The sequence below is a fragment of the Trypanosoma rangeli genome (assembly GCF_003719475.1).
Source record: "Trypanosoma rangeli strain AM80 chromosome Unknown Tra_15.4_contig_00220, whole genome shotgun sequence".
NCBI lineage: Eukaryota > Euglenozoa > Kinetoplastea > Trypanosomatida > Trypanosomatidae > Trypanosoma > Trypanosoma rangeli.
The window spans coordinates 1-8,891 of NW_021705966.1; the positions used below are offsets into that span (position 1 = coordinate 1).

The window sequence follows — 8,891 nt, forward strand, 5'->3', positions numbered from 1 at the left end:
TATATATATATATATATATAATAAAGAGATAAGAGTTGTTTAATGATCCAGAGTAGTAGGCGGGCGTGGAAGAAGACATCAAACGCCGTGAGCCTTTAGTCGGGGCTTTATATATATATATATATTGCCTCTGCCTCTTTTGTCTCCTTCAATGGTCGCACATATATATATATAACTACATACTTCTGTTTTGCTTTATTTTTCTGCGTCTGTGTTTGTGTGTGGGGTGCGTTTGGTTGTGAGTGAGGTGGGGAGGAGTGTGGGGTGGGTGGGTGGGGGGATGAGGATGTCTTCAACTCATTCATTATTTGTGCCTCTCCGCCGATGCCAATAATAGTAACAAGAGAAACGGATTTGTTACTCACTATCTCCAGTGGAGGTGAAGAGTATTAATTCGGTTTCCAAGCAGGCAAGGAGATAATAATTGTAACATGAAAAACAACAACAACAACACAAAACAGAGGTTCAGTTTCTCTTCACACCCGCGCTCTCTCCCTCAAGAAAAGAGAATTAAAAAAAAAACAGTAGCAATAAGATACTTACCCAACGATATTCAATACTGCATTTGGTTGTTTTATTTTTTTTTTTTTTTACTCCATTTTGAAGCGAGCGTTGACGAGGGTTTGAGGTGAAGGAAAAGTAATGGATGATGAGGGGTTGGACAGGCCTGAGGTGGGGAATGGGTGTAATGATGATCAGAGTGTAGATTACAGATTGTGTCTTGCCTCACACCCGACGCACCTCAGGTGCGAGGCGGACCACTTCGTGCATGGCTTGCCTATTCCCTTACCCCTTTTTGTTTTGGTTTATTGTTTTGGTTTTATGTCTGAATCTGAGGATACTCTACGCGCCATGTTTGTATGCGGGGGGATACGTGCTTGACAGTGATGGAAAGGACACCACAAGTACAAGGCTGAGAAAAAAGATGATGAATAAGAAAGAAAGAAAGAAAGAAGAAAAAAAAAACAACAGGTAGCGTCGTATGCCTGCAAATGCTTCTGTTGACGTCTTGTGGCGTATAAACTGCAACACGATCAGCCTTTTTTGACTTCTTTTTCTCTGTGTGCTTGGGTGGGTGAGGGTATCTCTCACCATGCATTATGCCGTATAACATAAATAATACATACATACGTTCGATTATACTTGTTTGCTACTTTATTGTTTTTTTTTTGTTCTATTGCTCTCACTGGTATTATGTTTTCGGGTGCAGCACCCATTATTTGTATATGCCTGCGCCTCTTTTCATCCATTAGCTCTTGTGTTATTATTATTAATTCATCGCTGCCGTGTCGTGTTTGAACTGGTGTGTGTGTGCGTGTGCGCGCGCATTTTCTGCTTCTTTGCACTTCATGCGCTTCTGGGATGGTTTTTGAATCTCGCCAGTCTTCCCACCTTTTTTTTTTACCTTGCTGTGGGCTTGCTTTCCGTGCCAGCCTGGGGCGCTGTGGAGCTCTCGCCAGAGCATCTGGTGGGGGTGTAGGCTTTGCTCTCCTCGCTTGTTCGCTGTGGTGGTGATGTGGGACCACTTCTGGCGCCGCCTTTGTGGCCGCGTCAGTGTGCCTGGCGTTGTGTATGGTGACGAAATTGACGCGGCGTCGCAGTTATAGAAACAGCGGGATGTTATGTGCGTGGCGTGGCAACCTGCGCAATGTGCGTCTTGACACCACGCCAGCGCTGCTCTTGCGCAAAAGTGGGGCCAACCAGCTACTTCTAGGGCCCGAGGAAGATTTGTATACCTTTTGGGAGCGTATTGGTGTCGTGCCGATGCATCCCTCCCGCGTGCAGCCGCGGCAGTACTACCACCCCATCACAGACTTTGGCCTTTACGACTACGACGAGGTGCCACCGGAGGAACGAAACCTGACGGCGGGGTGGATGGCAAAGGTGTTGGAGTTTAATGGCGCGGTGCCGCTTGGCGTCGTGTGCGCCACCGGCTGTGTTGTGTTACCCTTGCACACAGTGTATCGTATGCCGCTGCTTGTAGCAGCAGGATCGACGGCGGTGATGGTTGTAATTACCCAGGCGTACATGTCTGCTGCAAAGGAGCGGCAAGACCTTGATGACTTTATCCTTTCAAAGGAGATATGGTACATTAAGAACGTAGAAGCTTATCAGCTTGGCATTCCGCGTATTCCAAAAGGGCGCGAGGCAGAGTACCATGCCTACATGGACGGCACCGTTTCGTCCGCGCAGGTGCTTCCAGATGAGTTGATCGATGCACTTCACTGATGAGGGGAGTACGCGTCTGTTGTATGGTATACCGAAGGAATACGCATAGCTGAGAACATCTTGTTCTTTATCTTTCTGTGATGCATTTGTGTGTAGTTGCAGATATTTTATTTTTGCCCCCCACCCCCCACCCCCCTTTTTTTTTTTCATTCTTCTTTGGCTGTCTGCTTTGAATTCACCTTTTTATCTTATTTTTTTATTTTTGTATGTATAAATATATTTTATGGGGCGCTTCACCACTGCTTCTATTTTGGAATTTTTTTTTCTTTTTGGGTGTCTCTCCTGCGGTGGGCGCAGTGGAGTTGTTGTGCGGCGCGGGGCTATGAGCGATAACACACCTGCACCTTACCGCTTTTGTAGCTCGAAGTTGGCAGCATGGAGTGCTATCGATGTGACGGTAACTGGACGTCTTATCCTTCTGGTGATGTGTGGGTCCTTCAATCCTATTCATCGGGCACACCTTGCCATGTACGACGCTGCCCGCGATGCATTGATGCATCCCACAGAACCCACTGACGTCTCTTCCGCCGTTGTCGTTGCAGGCGGCTTCATCTCACCTGTAAATGACCATTATGGAAAGGAAAGTCTTCGCCCTTTTGAGCAGCGTGTAGCCATATGCAGGGCAGCACTGGCCGATCATCCTTCCCTGGCTGTTGACGAGTGGGAGGGTCTACAGCCGACGCACATTCGCACGTTTTACGTCTTAGAGCACCTTCAGAAAACTGTGCAGCAGTGGTATGAAACTGATGCGGTGCCCAATAAGACACAGTTGGAGTGGGTGCGACAACATCCCGTGCGAGTGGTGTTTCTGTGCGGGAGTGATTTGTTTGCAACCTTTTTGAGGCCTGGCTGCTGGTCGTTGGGGCTGCTTAGGCGGCTGTTGGAATCATTTGAGGTGATGGTCACGCGACGCGCGGGATCGACCACGGGGTGCGCGGAGGTGCTGCGTCAGCACGGTTCTCTGCTGCAGGAGCGCGTTGAGGGCACTGGAGATGGCCATGGTACGACACTCATGACACTTGATCTATCTATGTACCGCTTTATGGAGGTTGAAATCTTTACGAATAATATTTCTTCCACCGCAATCCGCGAGGCACTAGCGGCAAATCCCAGCGCTGAGATAGATAGCCTTGTCCCCGCTGGTGCCGAGTCGCTCATTCGTGCCTTCTACACAAACGATGCAGGGCTGTGTTGATTGATGATTTCGTTATTGGCGTTTCGTGTTTAAAGGTATATATATATATATTTCTCTCTTGATTCGTCTCCATCGCGTGTGTGTGCGGGGTGCGAGGAGGGAGATGAAAGGTGGAGGAACGCAGGTGACACTTTACTCTTCCCTTCCTCCCCTTCCCTTCCCGACACGCAAAACAAGACACGGTGGAAACCCTAAAGGAGTTATTTGAATTTATTGTATCTCTAGTCAAGGGGACGCCTGGTAAAGAGCTGTACGCGGCGATGCTGCAAGGGAGGAGGCCATACGGGCGACTGATGCTTCTCACTGGAATCTGGGTCATCTTGGCAGCAGTCTTTGTTAGGCTGGCGTTGACGCCTTATAGCGATGATCGAAAGAATGCGGGTGATACAAACCATAAGGACGACGTTGGAAATTTTTTTGCTTCAGCAGGTGGTTTTCGTTGTCCACCGGTAGCGTACTTTGCAAGGGAGGAGGTTGCGCGTCATGCGTCGGAGTCCAACCTCTGGATGGTGGTCGATGGAAATGTGCTGGATGTGAGTTCGTTTGTGCAGCAGCACCCTGGCGGACTGCTGATCGTGGAGGGAGCAGGCGGCCATGATGCGGCGGCTCTATTTTCGGAGTTTCATTTACCATCAACGGTTAAACTCCTTGAGAAGTACTGCATTGGACGTTTGAATGAGTAAGGGATATGAACGGCGTTTTCGTGGTGGTGGTGGTGCTGTTGTTATTCCTTCTTCACCGTTAATTTTTTGTTGTTGCTTTATTCCTGGTGTATCTTTGTGCTCTTCCTTTGCATTTTACCACAGCGGGTTACTTCTGTCTGACTTGCTGCTGATACTTTCGCTGCCTTGCCTCGTGCTCACACCCACCCCCCGAATGTTGTCAATGAACGCAGTGCCCCAACAAGGATGCATCCCTCTTCATATGTCGTTCTCTCTCTCTCTCTCTTTGAAGCAAGCATGAATCACAAAGTCGATACGCTACCTGCATGGAGCAACATGGCGCGCATTGATTGCTGCTACCCGCGCCAGCATCATCATCCCAGCTCTGTGGAAGATGTTGTGGCGTTAATGCGGCGATTGAAGCAGACGGGCGAGAGATGCCGCGTTGCCGGGAACGCAAAGAGTCCCAATTCCTGCACCTTCACAGACACACATCTCATTCACACAGACCGCCTCAATCGCATTCTTTCTGTTGATGTTGCGCGGCAGCAAATTGTCTGTGAAGGCGGGGCGTTGTTGCGGGACATCTTTGAGAAGTTGAGTGAACACAACCTGATGCTGCGATGCGTGCCGTCGTATGTGCTCACGACTATTGCCGGAGCCATTGGCACGGCGACGCACGGTAGTGGAATCAAAACGCGGAGCCTCTCCGACTACGTTGTTAGCATTGTGCTGGTTGACGGCAGTGGTGAGATTCACACGTTTGATGTGTCAACCCCCAAGGAGCTTTCACTGGCGGCGTGCCACCTTGGCATGCTGGGCGTGGTGGTGCGGGTGACGATACAAGCAGAGAGGAAACAAATGTGGTGTCTCCGCAGCCACCCAATTTCACTCCACAAGTTGACTGCGGGGGACACACTGAAGCGACGTGTCTCCGACTCCGTGTTCTACCGTTTTTTTTGGATGCCCAACACGGACTCTTGCTACGAGTCCATTGGCGCATGCGTGGAGGAGACGGCGACGGGGCCAGGTGATGAGACTGCCCCTCATACCGCGTCAACCACGACGATGATGCCGGTATTTGCATTGCGGAAGGTATCTCAATTTCTGAAGGCGGTGCAGCGCCCACGCGGGGAGGCTGTGGACTATCAAGCTTGGCTGGAGGTGCAGAAGCACCCGCGCACTCAGCTGTGTAAGGCTCTTAAGGGAAATTGGCTACGACACGGTGTGGTTGAGGCGGCCCTCGCGGCTGCAACTACATTCTCACAGCTACAGCCATACATCAACTGTGCCTACAACAAGATCTACTACTCTGCGCCAGAGGTACAGTATGGAACTTCACTGGAATGTTTTACATTTGACTGTCTCTTTAAGCAATGGGCGTGCGAATGGGCCATTGATGCCAGTAAAACCATTGAGGCATTTCAAATTCTTCGTGAAATTATTGGATCGCGGAACCTGAGCGTACATTTTCCTGTTGAATTCCGTTTTACGGACGCCGATAAAACGGCCCTTTCACCCTCATTTGGACGAAAGACATGCTGGATTGGCATTGTCATGTATCGACCATATCTTCGTGATGCACCGGATACGCTGCAGTACTATCAGGCATTTAGTGACGCCATGACAGCACTGGGGGGGAGGCCACACTGGGCTAAGTACTACGCCTGGGGGCCATCGCAGTTAAAGGAGGCATACGGGCAGAACTGGGATGATTTCTTGCAGCTCCGCCAGAAACTCGACCCCTGTGATTTGTTCGTAAATGGCTGGTGGAAGAGTCTGAGTGGGCAGGGACCGGTATTCAACAGCACTATTAGTCGTTTGTAAGTTTGGCTCCATAGCCGTCGTTGGCTACAGCAGCGGCTGGTACCTGCCGCCGTCCCTTACCGATAACAGAGCGAACTTCAAAGATGAGGGGGCGGTGTGTGGCGGTGCGGTCTCCCGTTAATAAAACCGCATGGGTTTGTGTGCGTGGGTGTTGAATGGCGTAAGCTGCAACCACGTGGCTGAAGGAACAAATAGGAAATGAAATACTTTTTTTTTTTTATGTTTTTGTTTTTTGCACGGCTGTTTCTCGCAGTGCTTTTCTTCTGGGGGCGCGGTGCTAACGGCGTTGGTGACGGACGCACCACTAGGAGAGAAAAAAACTACTGGAAAAGAGACAATAAGAAAGAGGGGAGGGGGGAATAACTTTGTGGGTGCTGCTACTGACAGCAAAAAAGATGTGTCTGACATCACACCCTAATATTTCCGCTAAAATGTTTTTCCCTTTTTGTTTTCTTTTTTGTATCCTGCTGCGTGAAAAATGTTTGCGCACACCTCTCCTTTTTTTTTTGTTTTGTTTTCTTCGTGCCTTTTGCGCCACTTCTTCTTTTTCTTCGTTGCCGCCTGATTTGTCCAGTAGGAGTGTGCTGGAATTCGTGTGGCGGAGGCGCGGGTGACAATGGCGGAGACGGCGTTTCGAGGTACATTGCTGCTGCTGCAGAACTGCACTCGCCGTGATCCAGAGGCGTACCGCGACGAGTTTATTTCGCAGCTTGACCACTTCAAGGCCCTCAGCCAAACCATCATGACTCAGAAGGCGTCTAACTCGCAGTATATCGCGGTGCTGAACTACGTCTGCCACGTGGGCCATTGCTATCCCGTAGAGTGCGCGGAGGTGGCGGAGGTGGTGCTGAAACTGCTGCAGGAATACAAGGGAAGCTCCATGATGCCTGAGTTGCGGCTGGCCCTCGTTAAATCTCTCGCATTACTGCGATCTAAAAACATTGTTCCCGCGGAGCGGTCGTACCCGCTGTTTTTCCAGCTCCTGCAAGAGCGTGATAAAAGCCTCCGCCGGCTCATCCTCTACCACATTGTGAGCGACATACGCAAGGTGAATATGCCCCGCGCGAAGAACGGGGCCCAAGTGAACAAGATTGCACAAAACTTTCTCTTTTCCGTCATGGCGGAGGATGATCCGGTGCAGGCACGCTGCGCAGAGATGGTGATGATCGACTTGTACCGCCGCCGTGTTTGGGCCAACGAGCGGACGGTGGAGGTGCTGACACAGGCCTGTTTCACACGGCACACCCCCATTCTTCGCACCGCCCTTCGTTTCTTCCTGCTGCAGATGCCGAAGATAACCTCCCTCGACGACACGGGTGACGAGAGTGACGGCGAGGGGGCGGATCCCGGGCGGGAGATTTCTCGTATGAAACAGAAACTAAAGATTGTCAAAAAGACGAGCAAACGAGAGCGTATTCTCAAGCGAGACATGAACACGATAAAGCGGAAGTACAACAAGGAGGATAAGGCGGATAAGTTGCTGGCAAAGCAGCACGTAGACCCCATACGACTTCTTCGCAATCCACACCAGTTTGTGGAACGTCTTCTTGCACGCCTGCAAAAGACCACGGAGCGCTTTGAGGTTCGCATTCTCTACCTGAATGTCATTGCTCGCGTCATCTCAGAGCATGAGGTGGTACATCTTCCACTCTACGGGTTTCTTGAACGTTACATGGAGCCTTCGCAGCTGCACGTCACCCAACTTTTGGCGCTCTCTGTCACTTGTGTTCACCGCCTTGTGCCACCGGACGCTCTTGAGCCGCTTGTGAAGGCCATTGCAAACCACTTTGTCTCGGATCGCTCCTCGCCAGATGCGATTACCATCGGTCTCAACACTATTCGTGAGATCTGTAAGCGACAGCCGTTAGCGATGAATGCGGATTTACTGAAGGACCTAACGGAGTACAAATCGCAGCGGGGCGACCGCGGCGTCATGATGGCGGCACGTGCACTCATTCAACTTTATCGTGATGTGTATCCCGAGCTCTTGCCAGCAAAGCTGCGTGGTGGCCGCGGGGCTGCGGCAACGGGGGAGCACCATCGGCCCGTGTATGGCGAGGAGCATGTTTACACCGATGTCCCGGGACTTGAGCTACTCTACTCCGCGATGGAGGATGAAAAAGACACGCACTCCCTGTGCTGCACCTCCAACGACAGTGACGATAGTGACGACAGTGACGACAGTGATGGCACATGGATGACAGACAGCAGTGACTGCGACCCAGACGACATCGAGGGAAGCTTCGTCGATGCCTCGGACTGTGGTGATGGTGACGCCGAAGAAGAGGTTTGCCCACAACTTGTGCCGGTGAATGGCACGGTGGAGCGGGCGCCCTTGAAGCCTCTCAGGAGCGAGGATGACGCGGCGAGTGATGTCTTAAGCCTGGGTAGCGCTGAGGGAGTCAGCCGGCGACGCAGCAGCCCTTGCCTGAGCTGCACAGTGCAGTGTGAAGCGGTTCCTCGTAAGCGGTGCCGTGCTGAAAGGGATGCCACTGACGTGGAGGAAGACATGGAGGAAGACGAGGAGTGGGGGGAGGACGAAGAGGAAGGGGAGGATGAAGAGGAGGCTGACACGGAAGAGGAAGAGGAGGATGAAGAGGAGGCTGACACAGAGGAGGATGAAGAGGAGGCTGACACAGAGGAGGCTGACACAGAGGAGGCTGACACAGAGGAGGCTGACACAGAGGAGGCTGACACAGAGGAGGCTGACACAGAGGAGGAAGAGGAGGATGGCAACAAAGAGGCGGAGTGGTTTGAGGATACAGAGATGAACTCCGCGCGCCAAGCGCAGCGTGTGCCGTCGGCCTCCGCGCTAAGGACGTCTGTAGCATCAACAACGGCGTCTCAAGTCCCAGCGGCCGCCGAACGCATTCTCAGTGACGCCGACTTCGAACGCATACGTCGGCTTCAGGCGCAAAATGGAAGCCATCGTTCACTGCGTGGGAAACTTCGGGAGCACGAGGCACGGGCGAAGAAGC

General features: G+C 51.6%; 5 protein-coding genes across 5 annotated transcripts in view, besides 11 other annotated features; all 5 read left to right on the top strand.

Annotated features, from left to right (window-relative positions):
• Positions 1–31: a microsatellite.
• A 77-nt stretch (positions 32–108) lies between these two features.
• Positions 109–125: a microsatellite.
• A 92-nt stretch (positions 126–217) lies between these two features.
• Positions 218–283: a microsatellite.
• A 145-nt stretch (positions 284–428) lies between these two features.
• Positions 429–460: a microsatellite.
• Positions 461–569: 109 nt separating this feature from the next.
• Positions 570–592: a microsatellite.
• A 201-nt stretch (positions 593–793) lies between these two features.
• Positions 794–826: a microsatellite.
• A 92-nt stretch (positions 827–918) lies between these two features.
• Positions 919–969: a microsatellite.
• A 603-nt stretch (positions 970–1,572) lies between these two features.
• On the top strand, positions 1,573–2,229 carry TraAM80_06203 (uncharacterized protein; the record flags this gene model as incomplete). Its single annotated transcript, XM_029383055.1, has 1 exon — positions 1,573–2,229. The coding sequence occupies one exon, from the start codon at positions 1,573–1,575 to the stop codon at positions 2,227–2,229; it is 657 nt and encodes a 218-aa protein (XP_029237060.1).
• Positions 2,230–2,411: 182 nt separating this feature from the next.
• Positions 2,412–2,451: a microsatellite.
• A 100-nt stretch (positions 2,452–2,551) lies between these two features.
• TraAM80_06204 (nicotinamide mononucleotide adenylyltransferase) lies at positions 2,552–3,424 on the top strand (the record flags this gene model as incomplete). Its single annotated transcript, XM_029383056.1, has 1 exon — positions 2,552–3,424. The coding sequence occupies one exon, from the start codon at positions 2,552–2,554 to the stop codon at positions 3,422–3,424; it is 873 nt and encodes a 290-aa protein (XP_029237061.1).
• Positions 3,425–3,561: 137 nt separating this feature from the next.
• Positions 3,562–3,586: a microsatellite.
• Positions 3,587–3,684: 98 nt separating this feature from the next.
• On the top strand, positions 3,685–4,107 carry TraAM80_06205 (uncharacterized protein; the record flags this gene model as incomplete). The annotated part of the gene is made up of 1 exon (XM_029383057.1): positions 3,685–4,107. One exon carries the CDS (start codon positions 3,685–3,687, stop codon positions 4,105–4,107), a length of 423 nt encoding a protein of 140 aa, XP_029237062.1.
• Positions 4,108–4,355: 248 nt separating this feature from the next.
• Positions 4,356–4,372: a microsatellite.
• An 11-nt stretch (positions 4,373–4,383) lies between these two features.
• TraAM80_06206 (putative L-gulonolactone oxidase) lies at positions 4,384–5,913 on the top strand (the record flags this gene model as incomplete). Its single annotated transcript, XM_029383058.1, has 1 exon — positions 4,384–5,913. One exon carries the CDS (start codon positions 4,384–4,386, stop codon positions 5,911–5,913), a length of 1,530 nt encoding a protein of 509 aa, XP_029237063.1.
• Positions 5,914–6,120: 207 nt separating this feature from the next.
• Positions 6,121–6,147: a microsatellite.
• Positions 6,148–6,529: 382 nt separating this feature from the next.
• The window catches only part of TraAM80_06207 (protein SDA1), a gene marked incomplete at both ends in the record, with an annotated part of 2,445 nt that continues 83 nt past the window's right edge, over positions 6,530–8,891 (top strand). The window contains one exon of the mRNA XM_029383059.1: positions 6,530–8,891. This exon is cut by the window's right edge and continues 83 nt beyond it. Coding sequence (XP_029237064.1) covers positions 6,530–8,891 — 2,362 coding nt within the window.